At 32.6% G+C, this 24,308-nt stretch overlaps 1 protein-coding gene across 1 annotated transcript in view; it reads right to left on the bottom strand.

The window, feature by feature from the left end:
- Positions 1–2,867: 2,867 nt before the first annotated feature.
- The window catches only part of LOC145260624 (uncharacterized), a 143,324-nt gene continuing 121,883 nt past the window's right edge, over positions 2,868–24,308 (bottom strand). The window contains exon 2 of the mRNA XM_080118937.1: positions 2,868–4,110. Coding sequence (XP_079975063.1) covers positions 2,947–4,077 — 1,131 coding nt within the window. The 5' untranslated portion in view covers positions 4,078–4,110 and the 3' untranslated portion in view covers positions 2,868–2,946. The remainder of the gene's footprint in view (positions 4,111–24,308) is intronic.

Here is a 24,308-nt window from a genome sequence, read left to right as displayed (position 1 = left end):
GTATATTAATGCTCAATTATGAAATGTGATAATTTTGTAGCTTAATCCTTAAGTCAACCATTTTTGGGTTAAAACCTATTGGTATATGAAAATTTACTGAATAACACGAACTCAGTATATTACATATAAGTCTATATATATATATATATATATATATATATATATATATATATATATATATATATATATATATAAATATATGCTGTTGGGTTTCATTCCAATAACTAAAGAAAATCAGCCTACAACAATGATTTCTATTTTGTTTTTATAATATACTTTTTTTAATGTAGACCCCAATGTCTCTATTTTTTTAAAACATATTTATAACATTTTTATATACATTTTTATATGTGAACCTGAAAATATAGATATACGCATGTATTTAAAAAAAACGATTTATAAAAATAAGTATCATAATAGCAGACTGTTTTTTTTGTTTTTTTTGTTATTCGAATGAAACCCACCAGTATATATGCTCTGGAACCGGAAATACGTTTTCATTGAGCTTATCATTTGTAACAGTTTAGACTATATTACTATTTTGTAATCACGCTGAAAACATCTAACCTCAACAAACATTATTGTGTACATATGTTGCAGGAAGAGAAGTTGACAACCTCTCGTCAAAACTCTTCACAGCCTGTCCCCAGGATGCGATAATCAGTCGGATTAATTGGGAGTATAGAGGAGTCAATATCGATGGCGAACTCCTGTCACAACTCATCTTCACTGATGATATAGTACTAATAGCACACTCTCCCCAGGAACTAAATGCCATTCTAAATGACATCCACTTTAAGAGCAAACCTTAACACGCACCTTGGGAAGACCGAGGTGCATAGTAAACAAGCACGCTGCCAAGTCGCCTATAATTGTTGATGGAAATACCATTGAGGAAGTTGAAAGCTACATCTATTCGGGAAGCAAAATTACGAAAGATGGAAATCTCCTCCCTGAGAAGGACAGCATTGGTATATGTAGCTTTTGGGAAAATGGAGGATATCATGAGAAGCCGAAAAGCAAGTATGTCAATGAAAGGGAAGATCTCCAATAAATATATACTGCCTGTGATGATCTAGTGTAGGGAAACACGGGCGCTAACAACTCGCCAAAGTGAAATCTTGGCAGTGGCACAAAGAAAGATGGAGAGGATAATGTTAGGCATCACTCTACAAGACAGAAAGACAAACATCTGGATCCGCCAACTAACAAGAGTTATTGACATGAATACTGCCATAAAAACATTCGCACATTATACGCAGTACTCGTAGTCGGTTCATTTTTTTTTCTTATCTATCTGAGGATAGTTGAAAAGGTAAAGAGCGCCTTATGGTTTCAATTCTCGCTGAGGGCACTATATATATATATATATATATATTTATATATATATATATATATATATATATATATATATAGTCTTGGAATTCCGGTTCTTTGACTGTCATGGCTCTTGTGTTGTTTGGCTGTGGAATTTATTATATATATATATATATATATATATATATATATATATATATATATATATATATATATATATATATATATATATACTTTTAAAATCACCATTATATATTGGTAGAATTTAATGTGTATATGGACCTAACTCACTATGTCTCTGTCTGTTCGTCTCCATTTTCTTCAAAGTGCATCTCTGCTGAGACTCAAGGTCGAACAGCGGCTCGAGGAGGTAAAATGATTGCGTCTTACGTGGACTGTGGGTTTATATGTATATATGAAAGTGACATTTTCTGTCTGTCTGTCTGTCTGTCTTTGTACGATAGCTTAAACGATGACGTCTAAGGCTGGAGAGCTACATGTTTTGGTTTCGATTCTAGCTCGTGGCACACAATTTATATATAAAATAAAGAAAAGTTATAAGCTTTTATACTTTTCGTATTCTTTTTTATTCATATATATATATATATATATATATATATATATATATATATATATATATATATATAGCGATTCATATATTGTACCCAATATACAGAAGTGATTTTAAATATCATATATATATATATATATATATATATATATATATATATATATATATATATATATATTTGAAATCACTTCTGCATACTGGGTACAATGTAATAATCGATAGGGAACTGACTATTGTAATAATAAATATGTTATATAATGCGTTCTATTCATTAAGGAAGAAAATAATTTTTTCCAAACTTCAATGTAGCTTACTGTCCAACGGAGAGAGCATTTTTCGACTTACTTGAGCACATTTAAAATATACCCATGGATTCAATCTAGATCGGAGATGATCCTGCTAAAGCAAAGGATTTTTCTCTTTAACTTTGAACGTCGCAAACAAAGGATTAAGTGTATTTTACATCTGTGTGACGCCGGGCGTCCGACTAGTGCACACACACACACACACACACACACACACACACACACACACACACACACACACACACACACACACACACACATATATATATTCATTATGTACATATACATATGTATATATATATATTCATTAATCTCTCTCTCTTTATATATATATACATATATATATATATATTCATTAATATATATTAACTATATATATATATTCATTAATATATATATATATTCATTAATATATATATATATATATTTATTAATATATATATATTTATTTATTAATATATATATATATTTATTTATTAATATATATATATATTTATTAATACATATATATATATATATATATATATATATATATATATATATATATATATATATATATATATATATGTCCTCTCTGTTTCATATTTAAAGTTTATGGGAAGCATAAGGTTACAAACCCCAGATCACGTTTCTTCTGGAAAATAATTAGGGTGCCTTATTTTATTTTCAACAATAATAATAATAATAATAATAATAATAATAATAATAATAATAATAATAATAATAACAATCTACGTTTTATATAAGCCTGTGTTATGAATTCCACGGGGTTTTTATAGGTTTTCTTCCGATGATTTTTTTATGAATTCTTCTGCAGATATTTGACCTCCGCTCCAATAAGACGACCTTCCCTTTAAGGAACTTCGTCTGAAGGTCAGTACATATGGTATGGCCGGCTAGCACGCTTTTGCTGTCGTTATACTTAGACGCCAGCAGCTTGACATTGTAATTCTTAAACGATTTACGGAACCCCTCGTAGTTGCCGATATTCGTTGTCTGGTGCACCGCCAGCACCGTGGCCGTGACATCAATGACCACAAACCGCGCTTTTAAAGAATGCGTCACCAGCCAGTTGTCGTAACCGGGGCTGCCAACTATTAAGTTTGGTATACCTTCCCATGGGTAATTCCGAGTGGTTATGAAGTAATCCTGCGCGTCCGTTCGGAAGAGTTTGCCTCGAGAGCGTGCGGCACGTTCCAGATTTGCCGAATTGCTCGCCTCAACGGCCGTAAGGTTCATCACATTGGTTCGTCGACCGACCACAAACACTGGCCGGGCCTCTAAATTAACTCTTTCCTCGATTACTTGTAACGTCCGTACGAGGTTGCCGTTAAACACGATGTCCGAGTTCACGTACGAGTAATACGTGCTATTGACGTTCTGAATTACATACATGAACATGTATTTCAAAACGGGGACTCCCGATGCGGCGACCGCAGGGACGGGCCACAGCTCACAATCGGGACACGTACAGAGCGGAAAATGGCTGAAGCTTTCATTGATAAAGACGATCACGCGGACGTCGCCCTTAAGCAACTGCCAGTTCCGGAGTGTGTTCGCGTGTAGCTGGTCCTTCCGGTCGTTGCTGTCCCACGTGGTAAATATGGTGAGAAACACCTTGGGCCTCGTGTAGTTGCGACCGGTCGCACTGTCATGGGCGTAACCCCGACAAAGCGACGTCGTGTTAGCAATAGGCATGAAGGTGAATCCGCCCACGGGTAGGGTTGCATCGTGGTAGGAGATGAACTGTCCGGACGCTTCATTGTTTATGGTCGTTTCCACAATTTTCATTCGTATAGGGATCTTCTTTAGGTACGAAAGGAGGGCGATTGACGTGATGACGTAGATGACGGCTGTGGCCAGGAGAGTGTGGCTCCTTTTCATCTTTAAATGGCGACAAAACAGCACGTCAGATTACTGCAAAGAAAAAAAAATAAAAAAAATTATTATTTAAAAAAGCAAGGATGCTATAAGCTTTAGGAATCAAATAATTGCGAAATAGGTTGTTTATATATCAACACGCCTTCCAGTTTTGAAGCAATATCACTGAATTGAAAAATGTAGAGGAAAACTAGTTTATAGAAATTTAAGATAATATAAGGCGAAACAATAAAAATGAAGACAACAACGAAGTCGAGTAAAGAGGAGTATCATCTACAGAAAGTACTAAATTAATTTGGATTTGATAAGATCATCATATAATGATTAGATCACTCTGACAGATGTTAAAAAGAATTTAAAAAATAAATGTTTGAAATTCAAAAACATTTCTCGCGGTTAACGGTAGCCGAATGGATTAGATCCTTGCTAATGAAGCCATAGATGGCTTCTGTCACTAGGTTCGAATCTATCGACAGGTGTTAATCTGCACTGATGATTCCTGAACAGATGAAACACCAGTGTCTGTAGGTATTTAATAATTATTATAGTAAATAATTATATATATATATATATATATATATATGTATATATTATTGGTATTATTGTTTAGTTATTTAAACAAAAACAAAACCAAAATGGGTCAACCAAAGAGGGCTCAATGTTTAGACAGAGCAATATGAATATGTTGAATTTGAAAATTAGCGGCTATACATATGCGAATATGTTTCCCTAGCAGAGTGGTCACTGAAACATATTTGCATATGTGTAGCCACTAGTTTTCAAATTCAACATATTCATATATATATATATATATATATATATATATATATATATATATATATATATTAAGTTATAGAAATATACATGGCATAATTTACTACTTAGCTCTACTGTTGAAGTAAATACTGCAAAATTTCGCATAAAATTATATCTTCGTATATATATATATATATATATATATATATATATATATGTATATATATATATATGATTGAATGAAGTACTCATATATATAATTATTTATACGGATAATTAACGTCGCAGCTCAGAGGAGCCATGAAATCCAACAAATCAGAAGTCTAAGCTTCGAGTTTCACCCTCATTTATGCTCATCAGTAAAACACCCGATCTCGGGATTTGAAAACCCGAATCTCTTGCATGCGAGGCGCGTATTCTGCCACCTGTGAAACTGCGCAGCGGACAAGAAAGTCTATAACTATCACTGTTTGCGTGGTCTGTGTTAGTTAATAGATGTTCTTGCGTATGGCGGGGTTGCCTAAGTGACAAAGTACTCGTTTTGCCTGTAAGGGATTCAGTTTCGAATCACGAGTTCGGATAAGTTCAGCTGATAAGCCCAAACGAGAGCTCATCAGTTGAACACTTGAACTTTCGGTTTGTTGGCTTTCATGGCTTGTGTGAGCTGCGGCCTTGCTTGACTATGTAAATAATTATATCATCTATTACATTCTGATATATTAAATTCTAATATATATATATATATATATATATATATATATATATATATATATATATAAAGGAACAAACTGTTATGGTTCCATCAACTTTTCGTCTTTATTTCGAGACTTCCTCTGGATGAATGAGATTAAGAAACAAGACCCCCAGTACAAATATGTGAAAATGGTTCATGTGCGAAGTGTGACGCTGTTCAATTTCAGAAACGAAAAGGACGCTGGGGGATATATTTTGATAACGTCGTATAGTCGTTAATATGTTTTTAAAAGATATGAACGCAATTAATAATCTTTCTCGGAATATGTCCGTTAAAATTCAAATATAGGTGTGTAACAGATATATATATATATATATATATATATATATATATATATATATATATATATATATATATATATATATATAAAACATGTATAAATACATTTAAAGCCAAAACTGCAACGCGAAATTTTTTAATAAATAAACGGGTGTTTATTTTTAAAGAAATATATTTCAGAATAGGACTCCTTTGTCAATCTTTTTTTTTTCCTCTTCTTCCTCGACATTATGTCGAGGAAGAAGATGAAAAAAAGATTGACAAAGGAGTCTTACTCCGAAATATATTTCTTTAAAAATAAACGCCCGTTTATTCATAAAAAATTTCGCGTTGCAGTTTTGGCTTCAAATGTATTTATACATGTTTTATTCTTCAAATTTCACTCAGCGCTTCTAACGGATATAAAAAAAAACTACCCATATATATATATATATATATATATATATATATATATATATATATATATATATATATATATATATATATATATATATAAACGAGGCTTTTTCAGTCTTTGACAGACTATGGATACCCACGCAATTTAATTTAGAAATGCGGCCTCGGCAGAAGCGTCTTGAAATTTCTTGAATATTCTCTATCTTATAGATAGAGAATAATCAAGAAATTTCAAGACGCTATATATAAAGAGATATAAGAGCCAGGTACGTCCAAGGATGGAATATTGTTGCCACATCTGGGCAAGAGCTGCTAGAAAGGACTTGTCCTGCCTTGATAGAGTTCAAAATAGACTTCGTAGCCTCGTAGGAGATGTCCTTTTCTCCTCCTTGCAACCTCTATCTCACAGAAGAGATGTTGCGAGTTTGTCTCTGATGTATCGTTATTTTCATGGAAAGTGTTCGACTGAGCTTCAATCTATGGTCCCCCCTCGCCAAACTTTCACAAGAAACACTCGTCTAGCTGTAAACACTATCAATAATTCCCCCCACTCTTTATCTGTGCCTAAACCTAAACGTAGATTCCATGAACTAAGCTTCTTTCTTAGAACTGCATGCCTGTGGAATTGTCTTCCGTTTTTCTGCTTTCCGGCTGACTACAATATGGTTGTGTTCAAGTCTAAAGTAAATAAGTTCTTGATGAGCCGTTCCATATAATATATTTACCAAATTTTCATTACTAATGATTACTATATTGTCCAATTTCTACTGTACACTCTTTAACCCTTATCCTTGAGTGGCCTCTGGGCCTTGATAATGTGGTGATGCCTATGTAAAAAAAATAAATAAAAAAATCTCTCCATTTCTTCATTCTACGCACAATTTATCTTTTTATAATAATATTTTGAACTCACTCCTTTTTTTCTTTGTACCCATTTGTAAATTATTTCACGGAATTTTGCCTTTTGGATGACGCGATTCCTTTGGATTTTTACTCCTGGATACCGAACTTTTAACATTTTTTTTTTTTTTTTTGGATTTTACCGTTATTGGATATTCTACTCTTCTCGAGATCATCCATTCACGTGAAATTATTTTTCCTTTTTGCCCATTCTCTCTGCTTCACTATTTATTTAAAACGTTTACCAAGTAAGCTCTATGGCTTACTTTTAGTTTCTTTAAATACTTTGCAAGCAAAATCCGATTCCGCATTTTGCTAACTACTACCCTCTGATGAGAAAGAAAGTATTTCTTTCGAAACTCCTCGCATTGAGGACAATCCACTAAATTTGTGTCCAGTTTTTGAAAATTAAATTTGTTTTTAACTCTTCTTAAAGTGTTTTAACGTATTTTAATAAATCTTTGTTCTCATACACACACACACACACACACACACACATATATATATATATATATATATATATATATATATATATATATATATAAGTTAAAAGGTTTCAAAAGCGGTAACTTATGAATTAAACGAGGTTATTAATAGTACTCAATACAAAAATAGCAAGATATATTTTTATTAATATGAATAAATTTACATGGTCGGAGATACTGGACATGCTAATGTTTCGGGCAAATGATCGATTAAAGCAAGAACTCCTCGTCAAGCGACTTAATAAATGATTGCTTTCCACAGAAGAAACCAGTCCACGAATAGAGAGATATACATGATAATTAAAGGACATAATGAAATAATTTAAAGTAGAAAGAAGGGTAAAAAAATAATAACACAACAACAACAATAAAAATAACAGAAATGACAAAAATATTATTATCGGAAATAGTAATAACTCAAACCCTAATAAAAATTTTAAAAAGCTAACGATACGCAACTGATGCCATCACAAAATAAATGCCCAACCAAAAACATCGTTTACCAGGCAACAATATTCGCTTGAGAAACCCCGAATAACAAAAAAATATTACGTAGGGAGAACTTCCCTGGATTTCTAAAGCAGATATCACGATCACATAATCACATTAAAAAACAACAAAAAGCCAAATAAAAAACTCTATTAGCGAACTACTACTTGGAATTAAAGGAAAGTGGACGCCTGTCGATAGTCAAGGAAAAAATAGTGCGGATTATTAGCACACGGAGGAAGATAGACGATCTATGTAGACTATGTTTGAATGAGAAATTAGCTATCATATATTTTAAAGAACCCCAAAATTTATTAAACCGCAGAAGTTAAATAGCAAATGTATACATACAAAAATAGATCATTATAACAACGCTAACAATAATAAATAAATAAATAAATAAATAAATAAATAAATTAGCAAGTATAAACTAAAATGTCAGCGAAAAAAAGTCAGGTTAAAACTAGGTCGATTTCTTATACAAAGAAAAGGGCGGATCCATTTCCTCAAAAACGAACAAAGAAATGGTTGAATTAAAGATTTTGATAAACGCGCGACTATTACTTGTGAATGGGTATCTGAATAAAAAAATATCGGATTAGCTTACTAGTAAACTCTGCACTTCGGGAATGTATAAAAACTAGCAGTAACATCGTTTACATGCAATAGACTGACGAATCCTTACGTGGATAAAACACGAACAATTCTGTGTAGCTTGATTGCCATGCATATTGTCCGACTTACTATATATATATATATATATATATATATATATATATATGATACTATTCTTGAAAAAGTTTTCGATCATAGTTGTTTCAATAAATTGAAAATTTTCTAGTAAAAGAAAAAACGGTTTACATATTTGGTTTTTCTTCAATAGTATTTCTATGTTTTCGCCTGAATAAAATAAACAATATATTTCTTTGAAACGTTTGTTGCAAAAATGCATTTTCGACATGCCTTTTTCTGGAAAAAGAAAATTAACATTTTTAAGTACGGTAAGTCTAATCTTTTGTTAAAGTTTAAGTTTTTTCCCCGACAATTTTTCCGTCTGCTTACCGTAAACTGCCGAAGAATGCCGACGTGGTGTTGTGTTAGGTTCTAAGTCAGTACAAAATAAAATAAACAGGCTCTTTTGTTCTGCCTGGTGGATTTATTGTAAAAGTGTAAAAGCTTTCGAATTATCCATGCAAAAACACACTTGATCACGAAAGCTTACTTTTTTTCACGTCTGTTTAACCAAAGCTAAATTTTTATTGCGAAGCAACTGCTTGTTTTAAAACACGTTTGTAGGATTGGCTTTTATAACGAACACCGGTGATATTTTTCCATTAAAAAATACAAACAACAATAATTTGTTAATTAATTTATCGTCTACCACTGTTTATGTTGTTTTTTCTAGCAATTTTTATAGCTTCTTACCGTAAACTGCAGCAAGATCCTGATACGAACATGAGTTAGGTTAGTTATTAATAGCAAAAACGGCTTCCGGGCAACATCGGATAGACACGTATATAGTGCGTATACAAAAGATACACTTAGAAGATTTTCAGATTGATATGAGTCTAGGTCAGTTGGTCAGTTAGAAATAATGTTTGGTGGGTGGAGAAGGAGATTGACCACTGACCCTGTGAACTGCTCAAGTGGAGAAAAGAGGCCATCGCTTTAAAAACGTAGTTAGGTAATTTTTATGCGAGTGGCAAAATTGGAAAATTAAGGAAAATATAAAACATGATCATTTGGTTTCCGCTTTTAATTTAAACATGTCAACCATCATCATAACAATTACGATCAACATACTATCGCCATCATCATCACCAGCAGCATAATTATCATTATAACTTTTATCTGACCATAACTTTTCTTTATTCGTTTTTATTAATTTTTTTTTTCAATAAACTTGTTATATACTCTTGTGTAGTCTTCTGCACATGACTACACATTTTTTTAGGGGAAACTTAAGATGGTGATATTTTGATACGTATCACAAGTTTTGACTCTTTTTCTTTCTCTCTCTCTCTCTCTCTCTCTCTCTCTCTCTCTATTTCGCTTTTTTTTCGCATATGTTAAGAACTAGAATATCAACTATGGACGATATCTATTTTTTTTCATAATTGTTTTTCATCTTGATATATAAACAGCAAGAACAGTTTTCCTTTTTTTTCTGTTTTTTTTTTTAAATTTCTCTTTTCTTTCATTTTTTTTTTTTTTTTAGAATTTCCCTGGGAAATATATTTGGCCCGAATCACTACTACAAACACCACCAACCACATCATCATCATCATCATCATCATCATCATCATCATCATCATCATCATCACAACCACGACCACCACCACGACCACGACCACCAGCTACAAAGTCACTCAAACTAATACAGACGCCCATGTACGAATACATATCTTAAAAAGAAAACCATTTCAGTGCAAAGTATTAGAATAAAAAAAGGCTCTTTCTGGGGCCAACACTTAGTCTTTCTCTCTCACTCTCACCACAAATTGAGCTTAGGTATTTCTGATGATGTCAAAACATCGTTAAACTCATGACTCACAGAGAAGCCGCCGATAACGTAGTGGTTAAGAGCCTTGAGTGTCGTACAGGCAGCCGGGTTTCAATCCTGGCTTGAGGTAGTTGCCTGTCTAGCCGCACTGATGAGCTGTGAAACAGCGAAACAGTACTGTATCTGGATGACTATATATATATATATATATATATATATACATATATATATATATATATATATATATATACGTGTGTGTGTGTATGTGTGTGTGTGCGTGTGCATCGAAATCAAAAATATTAATAAAAGTTCCATAATTATTGCTTTAACAAACGCTTTCGATTCGTCCACGAATCATCTTCAGGTGTTGAAGTAAAAGTGCGAAGGCGCGAAAATGAAAATCAAAAGTGAAAACTAAAATATACAGTAAACGGCGATAAGTTAAAATATATAGAGTCGATGAAAAGTCGATCAAAAATATAGGTCGATTAAAAATTCGAGTATTAAAATCAGCAAGTTCGTGGACACTGTTAAAAAAGTCCGTCCACTACGAACTAAGCAAGACATTTGTGAACGTTACTGCTTTTCTCGAAGGCGATATCATTTATAGTCGGTTTAAGGGTTCTAATATAGGACGCTTCAAGAATTTTTAATTTTTTAATATTATTTTCATGTTGTATAATTGTTTGCTTTCAACGAGGACTTTGTTAACGGTGTCCAGTAACCTGCTAATTTTAATACTCGAATTTTTAACACCTGAAGATGATTATGGAACTTTTATTAATGTTTTTGATTTCGATATAAAAAGATTATACGGAAAATCGAAAAATTAAAAAAAGAACCATAAAGCAAAATGTCTCCGTTGCATTTAATAATATTTGCTTGAATATATATATATATATATATATATATATATATATATATATATATATATATATATATATATATATATATATATATATATATATAATTCCCTGGCAACGTTGAGTAACCGTAGCTTGTGTAAAATATAAAATATACACTTGAAAGACTGTGAGAATGTTATGAGACTAGGTCAGTTGGTCAGTTAAAATAATGTTTGGTAGGCGGGGGAGAAAACAATGACCGCTGGGCGCTGACCCCATGAACTCCTCAAGTGGATCAACAAGAACCTAGTATTTAAAATGGTCGTTTGTATGGTCGTTTTTTTTTTTTTTTTTTTTTTTTTGCCAATGTGTATGTGGACAATCTGCATCAGAGTTGTATGAGAGACAACGACGCAAATTACAGAAAAATCATCATCATCATCATCATCAACTGTTCTAATGTCTAACTTTTCCGCGACGCTGCAGAACTGCGGCAACGGATGGTGTCATTGCTATGCCGCTCAAAACTTTGGATTCTGGCGTCATCATCAGGATCCGACAGCTTCTGGTCGTTTTTTTTTTCTTTTTGCCAATGTGTTTGTGGACAATCCACGGCAAACAATAATGTCTAACCGTTCCATAACTCAACAGATCTGAAACCGACACCCAATTCCGGCAAATGATGACCTTCAAAAAACTTCGAGCAACCGGTTTGACCTGTTGACCTCAGTATCTCCGGGCGGTGGGGTGGATCACCTGAGATTCTTCAGTAACACAATATGCACCAAATCTGTGAAAAATACGTGAATCGAAAGTATACGATTTCGGCATTTTCTCGTTCGATTCATTTAGATCCATGATGATGATGATGATGATGGTCATCACCATCATCATCAACAATAAATAATCCTTCCTGATCATCATCATCATCATCATGATAATGATGATGATCATCATCATCAATAATTAATCAATCATCATTATCATCATCATCATCATCATCATCAATAATCCATCATGATCATCAATCATCATGATCATCACTTGTCATAATCATGATGCATTATCATCATCAGCAGCAGCATCCATTATCAGCATCCATCATAATCATCATAATTATCACCGTCGTCAATCATCATCATCATCATCATCATCATCATCATCATCTATAATCATCAGGGTGTTACCGATGGCTTAGTAGTTAAAGATTCTGATCGACAAACTGCATATCAGGTTTGAATCCAGGTCGTCGCACAGAAACATTCTCACTTAACGATATTAGCAACAGTGACGTTGTCCATTCTGTAAATACCCGATGCCATGTTACAATGAATTCTAACTAGAAAGATTTCGAGGAAATCATCTCATTCATACGGTAGATAGTTCGTGGACTCTTCATCGAACTACCTCGCACTACATTATGTCGAGGAAGAAGAGGAAAAAAAGATTGACAAAGGAGTCTTACTCCGAAATATATTTCTTTAAAAATAAACGCCCGTTTATTCATAAAAAATTTCGCGTTGCAGTTTTGGCTTCAAATGTATTTATACATGTTTTATTCTTCAAATTTCACTCAGCGCTTCTAACGGATATAAAAAAAACTACCCATATATATATATATATATATATATATATATATATATATATATATATATACATATAAACGAGGCTTTTTCAGTCTTTGACAGACTATGGATACCCACGCAATTTAATTTAGAAATGCGGCCTCGGCAGAAGCGTCTTGAAATTTCTTGAATATTCTCTATCTTATAGATAGAGAATATTCAAGAAATTTCAAGACGCTATATATAAAGAGATATAAGAGCCAGGTACGTCCGAGGATGGAATACTGTTGCCACATCTGGGCAGGAGCTGCTAGAAAGGACATGTCCTGCCTTGATAGAGTTCAAAATAGACTTCGTAGCCTCGTAGGAGATGTCCTTTTCTCCTCTTTGCAACCTCTATCTCACAGAAGAGATGTTGCGAGTTTGTCTCTGATGTATCGTTATTTTCATGGAAAGTGTTCGACTGAGCTTCAATCTATGGTCCCCCCTCGCCAAACTTTCACAAGAAACACTCGTCTAGCTGTAAACACTATCAATAATTCCCCCACTCTTTATCTGTGCCTAAACCTAAACGTAGATTCCATGAACTAAGCTTCTTTCTTAGAACTGCATGCCTGTGGAATTGTCTTCCGTTTTCCTGCTTTCCGGCTGACTACAATATGGTTGTGTTCAAGCCTAAAGTAAATAAGTTCTTGATGAGCCGTTCCATATAAGTTATCAAATTTACCAAATGTTCATTACTAATGATTACTATATTGTCCAATTTCTACTGTACACTCTTTAACCCTTATCCTTGAGTGGCCTCTGGGCCTTGATAATGTGGTGATGCCTATGTAAAAAAAATAAATAAAAAAATCTCTCCATTTCTTCATTCTACGCACAATTTATCTTTTTATAATAATATTTTGAACTCACTCCTTTTTTTCTTTGTACCCATTTGTAAATTATTTCACGGAATTTTGCCTTTTGGATGACGCGATTCCTTTGGATTTTTACTCCTGGATACCGAACTTTTAACATTTTTTTTGGGGGGGGATTTTACCGTTATTGGATATTCTACTCTTCTCGAGATCATCCATTCACGTGAAATTATTTTTCCTTTTTGCCCATTCTCTCTGCTTCACTATTTATTTAAAACGTTTACCAAGTAAGCTCTATGGCTTACTTTTAGTTTCTTTAAATACTTTGCAAGCAAAATCCGATTCCGCATTTTGCTAACTACTACCCTCTGATGAGAAAGAAAGTATTTCTTTCGAAACTCCTCGCACTAAATTTGTGTCAAGTTTTTTAAAATTAAATTTGTTGTTAACTCTTCTTAAAGTGTTTTAACGTATTTTAATAAATCTTTGTTCTCATATATATATATATATATATATTTAAAAGAGTGTAGCCATCAACAATTGTGGGTTTTTTTTAAAGGTTTTCATCATATTTTTATTTTAAAATATTATTAAAATATTAAAATATTAAAATAAAAATAAAATAAAAATAAAAATAAAAATATGATGAAAACCTTTAAAAAAAACCCACAATTGTTGATGGCTACACTCTTTTAAATATACATTTTTTCTCTCGTTGGAACTACACAACCATCACTTTAAATATATATATATATATATATATATATATATATATATATATATATAAGTTAAAAGGTTTCAAAAGTGGTAACTTATGATTTAACGAGGTTATTAATAGTACTCAATACAAAAATAGCAAGGTGTATTTTTATTAATATGAATAAATTTACATGGTCGGAGATACTGGACATGCTAATGTTTCGGGCAAATGATCGATTAAAGCAAGAACTCCTCGTCAAGCGACTTAATAAATGATTGCTTTCCACAGAAGAAACCAGTCCACGAATAGAGAGATATACATGATAATTAAAGGACATAATGAAATAATCTAAAAGTAGAAAGAAGGGTAAAAAATAATAACACAACAACAACAACAATAAAAATAACAGAAATGACAAAAATATTATTATCAGGAATAGTAATAACTCAAACCCTAATAAAAATTTTAAAAAGCTAACGATACGCAACTTATGCCATCACAAAATAAATGCCCAACCCAAAGCATCGTTTACCAGGCAACAATATTCGCTTGAGAAACCCCGAATAACAAAAAAATATTACGTAGGGAGAACTTCCCTGGATTTCTAAAGCAGATATCACGATCACATAATCACATTAAAAAACAACAAAAAGCCAAATAAAAAACTCTATTAGCGAACTACTACTTGAAATTAAAGGAAAGTGGACGCCTGTCGATTGTCAAGGAAAAAATAGTACGGATTATTAGCACACGGAGGAAGATAGACGATCTATGTAGACTATGTTTGAATGAGAAATTAGCTATCATATATTTTAAAGAACCCCAAAATTTATTAAACCGCAGAAGTTAAATAGCAAATGTATACATACAAAAATAGATCATTATTAAGTATAACAACGCTAACAATAATAAATAAATAAATAAATAAATTAGCAAGTATAAACTAAAATGTCAGCGAAAAAAAAGTCAGGTTAAAACTAGGTCGATTTCTTATACAAAGAAAAGGGCGGATCCATTTCCTCAAAAACGAACAAAGAAATGGTTGAATAAAAGATTTTGATAAACGCGCGACTATTACTTGTGAATGGGTATCTGAATAAAAAAATATCGGATTAGCTTACTAGTAAACTCTGCACTTCGGGAATGTATAAAAACTAGCAGTAACATCGTTTACATGCAATAGACTGACGAATCCTTACGTGGATAAAACACGAACAATTCTGTGTAGCTTGATTGCCATGCATATTGTCCGACTTACTATATATATATATATATATATATATATATATATATATATATATATATATATATATATATATATATGATACTATTCTTGAAAAAGTTTTCGATCATAGTTGTTTCAATAAATTGAAAATTTTCTAGTAAAAGAAAAAACGGTTTACATATTTGGTTTTTCTTCAATAGTATTTCTATGTTTTCGCCTGAATAAAATAAACAATATATTTCTTTGAAACGTTTGTTGCAAAAATGCATTTTCGACATGCCTTTTTCTGGAAAAAGAAAATTAACATTTTTAAGTACGGTAAGTCTAATCTTTTGTTAAAGTTTAAGTTTTTTCCCCGACAATTTTTCCGTCTGCTTACCGTAAACTGCCGAAGAATGCCGACGTGGTGTTGTGTTAGGTTCTAAGTCAGTACAAAATAAAATAAACAGGCTCTTTTGTTCTGCCTGGTGGATTTATTGTAAAAGTGTAAAAGCTTTCGCATTATCCATGCAAAAACACACTTGATCACGAAAGCTTACTTTTTTTCACGTCTGTTTAACCAAAGCTAAATTTTTATTGCGAAGCAACTGCTTGTTTTAAAACACGTTTGTAGGATTGGCTTTTATAACGAACACCGGTGATATTTTTCCATTAAAAAAATACAAACAACAATAATTTGTTAATTAATTTATCGTCTACCACTGTTTGTGTTGTTTTTTCTAGCAATTTTTATAGCTTCTTACCGTAAACTGCAGCAAGATCCTGATACGACCATGAGTTAGGTTAGTTATTAATAGCAAAAACGGCTTCCGGGCAACATCGGATAGACACGTATATAGTGCGTATACAAAAGATACACTTAGAAGATTTTCAGATTGATATGAGTCTGGGTCAGTTGGTCAGTTAGAAATAATGTTTGGTGGGTGGAGAAGGAGATTGACCACTGACCCTGTGAACTGCTCAAGTGGAGAAAAGAGGCCATCGCTTTAAAAACGTAGTTAGGTAATTTTTATGCGAGTGGCAAAATTGGAAAATTAAGGAAAATATAAAACATGGTCATTTGGTTTCCGCTTTTAATTTAAACATGTCAACCATCATCATAACAATTACGATCAACATACTATCGCCATCATCATCACCAGCAGCATAATTATCATTATAACTTTTATCTGACCATAACTTTTCTTTATTCGTTTTTATTAATTTTTTTTTTCAATAAACTTGTTATATACTCTTGTGTAGTCTTCTGCACATGACCACACATTTTTTTAGGGGAAACTTAAGATGGTGATATTTTGATACGTATCACAAGTTTTGACTCTTTTTCTTTCTCTCTCTCTCTCTCTCTCTCTCTCTCTCTCTCTCTCTCTATTTCGCTTTTTTTTTTCGCATATGTTAAGAACTAGAATATCAACTATGGACGATATCTATTTTTTTTCATAATTGTTTTTCATCTTGATATATAAACAGCAAGAACAGTTTTCCTTTTTTTTCTGTTTTTTTTTTTAAATTTCTCTTTTCTTTCATTTTTTTTTTTTTTTTTTTAGAATTTCCCTGGGAAATATATTTGGCCCGAATAACTACTACAAACACCACCAACCACATCATCATCATCATCATCATCATCATCATCATCATCATCATCATCATCATCATCATCATCATCATCATCACCACAACCACGACCACCACCACGACCACGACCACCAGCTACAAAGTCACTCAAACTAATACAGACGCCCATGTACGAATACATATCTTAAAAAGAAAACCATTTCAGTGCAAAGTATTAGAATAAAAAAAGGCTCTTTCTGGGGCCAACACTTAGTCTTTCTCTCTCACTCTCACCACAAATTGAGCTTAGGTATTTCTGATGATGTCAAAACATCGTTAAACTCATGACTCACAGAGAAGCCGCCGATAACGTAGTGGTTAAGAGCCTTGAGTGTCGTACAGGCAGCCGGGTTTCAATCCTGGCTTGAGGTAGTTGCCTGTCTAGCCGCACTGATGAGCTGTGAAACAGCGAAACAGTACTGTATCTGGATGACTATATATATATATATATACATATACATATATATATATATATATATATATACGTGTGTGTGTGTATGTGTGTGTGTGCGTGTGCATCGAAATCAAAAATATTAATAAAAGTTCCATAATTATTGCTTTAACAAACGCTTTCGATTCGTCCACGAATCATCTTCAGGTGTTGAAGTAAAAGTGCGAATCAAAAGTGAAAACTAAAATATACAGTAAACGGCGATAAGTTAAAATATATAGAGTCGATGAAAAGTCGATCAAAAATATAGGTCGATTAAAAATTCGAGTATTAAAATCAGCAAGTTCGTGGACACTGTTAAAAAAGTCCGTCCACTACGAACTAAGCAAGACATTTGTGAACGTTACTGCTTTTCTCGAATGCGATATCATTTATAGTCGGTTTAAGGGTTCTAATATAGGACGCTTCAAGAATTTTTAATTTTTTAATATTATTTTCATGTTGTATAATTGTTTGCTTTCAACGAGGACTTTGTTAACGGTGTCCAGTAACCTGCTAATTTTAATACTCGAATTTTTAACACCTGAAGATGATTATGGAACTTTTATTAATGTTTTTGATTTCGATATAAAAAGATTATACGGAAAATCGAAAAATTAAAAAAAGAACCATAAAGCAAAATGTCTCCGTTGCATTTAATAATATTTGCTTGAATATATATATATATATATATATATATATATATATATATATATATATATATATAATTCCCTGGCAACGTTGAGTAACCGTAGCTTGTGTAAAATATAAAATATACACTTGAAAGACTGTGAGAATGTTATGAGACTAGGTCAGTTGGTCAGTTAAAATAATGTTTGGTAGGCGGGGGAGAAAACAATGACCGCTGGGCGCTGACCCCATGAACTCCTCAAGTGGATCAACAAGAACCTAGTATTTAAAATGGTCGTTTGTATGGTCGTTTTTTTTTGTTTTTTGTTTTTTTGCCAATGTGTATGTGGACAATCTGCATAAGAGTTGTATGAGAGACAACGACGCAAATTACAGAAAAATCATCATCATCATCATCATCATCATCATCATCATCAACTGTTCTAATGTCTAACTTTTCCGCGACGCTGCAGAACTGCGGCAACGGATAGTGTCATTGCTATGCCGCTCAAAACTTTGGATTCTGGCGTCATCATCAGGATCCGACAGCTTCTGGTCGTTTTTTATTTTCTTTTTGCCAATGTGTATGTGGACAATCCACGGCAAACAATAATGCCTAACCGTTCCATAACTCAACAGATCTGAAACCGACACCCAATTCCGGCAAATGATGACCTTCAAAGAACTTCGAGCAACCGGTTTGATCTGTTGACCTCAGTATCTCCGGGCGGTGGGGTGGATCACCTGAGATTCTTCAGTAACACAATATGCACCAAATCTGTGAAAAATACGTGAATCGAAAGTATACGATTTCGGCATTTTCTCGTTCGATTCATTTAGATCCATGATGATGATGATGATGATGGTCATCACCATCATCATCAACAATAAATAATCCATCCTGATCATCATCATCATCATCATGATCATGATCATGATCATCATCATCAATAATTAATCAATCATCATCATCATCATCATCATCATCATCATCATCATAAAAAATCATCAGGGTGTTACCGATGGCTTAGTAGTTAAAGATTCTGATCGACAAACTGCATATCAGGTTTGAATCCAGGTCGTCGCACAGAAACATTCTCACTTAACGATATTAGCAACGGTGACGTTGTCCATTCTGTAAATACCCGATGCCATGTTACAATGAATTCTAACTAGAAAGATTTCGAGGAAATCATCTCATTCATACGAAATGAATGGGGGATGCTGCTAACAACAACAACAACAACAACAACAATAACAACAACAACAATGGCTTAAGCGTTATTCCGTTGTCCACTACTGAAAATAATCGGAAAGACAGCAAATCGATCGAGTAGACGGTGGAGGAAGGGAAGAGTGGAGTGGGAGTTGCATTAAACTCGCAAATCTACCAACCTGAACGCTGTGAATAAAATACATTTTATTTACTAAAGAGTGGCCACTTATTAAGACCTAAAGCCACTCGACAATTAGGATGAAGGATATGGGTGAATTATCATACGTAAAACATCACAACCACCATTTGAAAAATTGCAAACTCTTCACTACAATAAATCGTCAAGATAACACAATGCCACCTACAAAAATCATGTTTTACATAATGTGACATCGGCATATTGTTTCCGTTTCAATTAAAGCTTCAAATTCTAGATTTCTTGTTGATTTTATTTAAACGATAACTAGGGTAAAGTACCGTCTTTTTATCGGAGATCGTTTAAAATCGCCCATATTTTATTTGGACGTAGCTCACAGTATTAATGCCGGTGTCCCTCAGGGATCCATCCTGGGCCCAACTCTTTTCCTGATCTACATTAATGATCTTCCAAATCATATCCTTACATCATTTGTAGACATTTATGCTGACGACACTACCATTTATGGTACCACATCTAAGACAGTAAACGAGCAAGTACTCTCCAATTCTCTCTCCTCTGATCTTGAGCATGTAGTACAATGGGGAAAGGAGTGGCTGGTTACTTTTAATGCATCTAAAACCAAGCTTCTCTCTTTACATCATCAACATTTTAATCCACATTTGTCATCAATTGAAATGAATGGCTCTCGTCTTCAGGAGGCCTCAAGTTTTGACAAGCTTCTGGGCTTGACCATTACTCCTGATCTTAAATGGAACACGTATATCAAATCTGTTGCCAAGGCCGCTGGAAAAATGGTGGGATCTTTCTATCGATCCAGTAGATATCTCACTGCTGATGTTATTCTCTATCTATATAAGAGCCAGGTACGTCCAAGGATGGAATACTGTTGCCACATCTGGGCAGGAGCTGCTAGAAAGGACTTGTCCTGCCTTGATAGAGTTCAAAATAGACTTCGTAGCCTCGTAGGAGATGTCCTTTTCTCCTCCTTACAACCTCTATCTCACAGAAGAGATGTTGCGAGTTTGTCTCTGATGTATCGTTATTTTCATGGAAAGTGTTCAACTGAGCTTCAATCTATGGTCCCCCCTCGCCAAACTTTCACAAGAAACACTCGTCTAGCTGTAAACACTATCAATAATTTCCCCCACTCTTTATCTGTGCCTAAACCTAAACGTAGATTCCATGAACAAATCTTATTTCTTAGAAATGCACGCCTGTGGAATTGTCTTCCGTTTTCCTGCTTTCCGGCTGACTACAATATGGTTGAGTTCAAGGTAAATAAGTTCTTGATGAGCCGCTCCATATAAGTTATTAAATTTACCAAATTTTGATTACTAATGATTACTATATTGACCAACTTCTACTGTACACTCTTTAACCCTTATCCTTGAGTGGCCTCTGGGCCTTGATAATGTGGTGATGCCTTTGTAAAAAAAAACAAAAAAAAAACAATATTTTTATGTTTTTTAATATTTTTATTTTTTATCGTTTCTAAAATGTAATGTACTGCTTCAAATTCTAGATTATATATATATAATCTAGAATATATATATATATATATATATATATATATATATATATATATATATATATATATATAGAGAGAGAGAGAGAGAGAGAGGGGGGGAGAGATTATATATATATCTAGATTATATGTATATATATATATAAATATATATATATAGATTATATATATAATCTAGAATCTAGATTATATATATATAGATATTCTAGATTGCATATATATATATATATATATATATATATATATATATATATATGTATATATATATATATATATATGATGAGAAATATGGAAAAGAACAGCGTCACACTTTTCACGTGAAACATTTTCAAATATTTTGTACTATTATTTTTTGTTTCTTAATCCCATTCATCCAGAGGAAGTCTCGAAATAAAGACGAAACGTTGATGAACAGATAATATGGTTTGTTCCTTTTTTATTTCTCTCTCTCTCTCTCACTATATATATATATATATATATATATATATATATATATATATATATATATATATATACACTAGCAAAAGTACCCGTCGTTGACTGGTTTCAAAAACAGCTGACAGAAAATGAACTCTGATTTATGAAAGTATGATAAGTTATGAAAAGGAAGGGTCGTAAAGAGATAGCTTCGAATTTGGGGGTATCAAAACCAAAGTAAAATATGATGACAGTAAAAATAAAATAGATAAACCCCATAATTTATTTTAACATACCTGTTCACACTGAAACACGTATCACAATATTCTGTGGATCTATATTAAAAAACCTTGTTAAACTTTGTGACATATTTCCATTCTATGGATATCAGGTGCGAACGAACACCCCCATAATTTTATTATTCCATATTTGTTCAATCTGAAATATAATTATTGAAGTATACTTACGCAGATAGATATGAAAAGTCTTTATTAAAGTTTGTGCCTATTTCCATTCTATGGAGGCCAGGCGCAAACGCAGACCCCACAATTTTATTATACCATCCCTATTTAAGTTAAAACATACTTATCAAAGTATTCTTATGTACATCTATATCAAAAAAACTTGTAAACGTTTTTTTTAATTTTTAAATTTTTTATTTCCATACTTTATGAACCAGGCGCGAACGCAGACCCCACGATTTTTATGAACCACCGTTCTGCCAGATCAAACATACTCATTCCTGTGTCTCGATACATTTTCTATCATTATATGTTTTCAGTTTTTTTAAAATAGTCAACCATATAGGAGCCTATTCGTGACCACACACACACACACACTCACACACACACACACACACATTCAGCTTTATATTATATATATATTCTAGATTACATATATATATATATATATATATATATATATATATATATATATAAAATCTGGAATTTAAAGCAGATTTCTGTTTAAAAAATTCATATATATATATATATATATATATATATATATATATATATATATATATATATATATATATATATATATAACAGCTGTACCCTGCCACGCGTTGCTGTGGCTCAATTTTATGTAATGGAAAATTCTAATAAAAAGAGAAGATGCACGTTTCTTATATTCTTAGTAAAGCAATCCACTCAAAAATTAAAAAGAAAAGGCGAAAAAAAAAAATGGTCCTCTTGCAGAATTGAATCTGGATTCTCGGGAGTTACCGCCAATCATTGCTTGGGCTCGACCAATGTTCAGTGGATTAAGCCGAACGTTACTAAAACACTGAAATGCTAAATAAAGTTTTTTTTTTTTTTAAATGTATTCAAAAAATGTGAGTTTTTAATTAATATTTGGGTAGGGGATGAGGGGAGGGTTACTTTACACAGATTTCAAGAAGTTGTCCAAAAAACGAATAAATGAAAGCAAAATTAAGGTAAATTACATTTCTACCTAACTGGATAATCTTTTAATGTTTTTATTTAATGTAAAATGTTTAATCGGCTCGAAAAACTCAGTGTTTATCGGTGTATTTGAAAAAGACGAATGGTCGCGGACTCTGTTGAATACGTTAAGTTTGGGAAAATCAGTTAAAAGCTAAAAAACTATACAAAACAGTGTCAGACACCCACTGATTATATGTTATCGTGACATAGGCTGACATATTCGGTGGATTTCTGATAGTATTTTGATATAGTTTTTTAGTTTTAAATCATTTTCCCAAACTTAACATCATCAACAGTGTCCGCCATCATTTGTATTTTTCAAATACACTGAGAAACACTGTTTTTCCAGCCGACTAAACGTTACAGTAAATAAAACGGGTTTGTATTAATTACTAAACACAGAAACGAAAAAGTCGTCGAAAAATAAATGCAACAAATAAATGTTATCAAAGGAAAGATAAGTTACTTTTCTACCTAACTGGATAAGATTTATGTGTTTTTTTTTTTAGTGTAAAATGTTTAATCGGTCTGAAAACATGTAGTGTTTATCGGTATATTTGAAAGATACAAATGGTGGCAGACTGTGTTGGACACGTTAAGTTTGGGAAAATGAGTTAAAACTAAAAAAACAATACAAAATACTGTCAGGAACTCACTCAATATATGTTACCGTGACATAGTCAGACATGTGTTCGGTGGTTTTTTACAGTATTTTGTATAGTTTTTTCAGTTTTAACTCATTTTCCCAAACTTAATGTGTTTAACACAGTGTCTGCTGCCATTTGTAATTTTCAAATATAACTGTAAACGCTGTGTTTTTCGAGCCGAATAAACATTTTACATTAAAAAAAACTAAAAAAATTATCCATTTTGGTAATAAAGTAACGTATCTTGCCGTTGATAATATTTGTTATACATTTATTTTTTGACAACTTTTTCGAATCTATATGTACAGTAGTACAAACCCAATAAAAACACTAAAAATTATCCCATTAGGTAGAAAAGTAATTCATCTTGCCTTTGAAAATATTTACTTG

This window comes from Euprymna scolopes, chromosome 36, assembly GCF_053919585.1.
Source record: "Euprymna scolopes isolate OS-2025 chromosome 36, ASM5391958v1, whole genome shotgun sequence".
Taxonomy (NCBI): Eukaryota; Metazoa; Mollusca; class Cephalopoda; order Sepiida; family Sepiolidae; genus Euprymna; species Euprymna scolopes.
The sequence above is the reverse complement of the archived record's forward strand: the minus strand, read 5'-3'. Positions and strand labels throughout refer to the sequence as shown.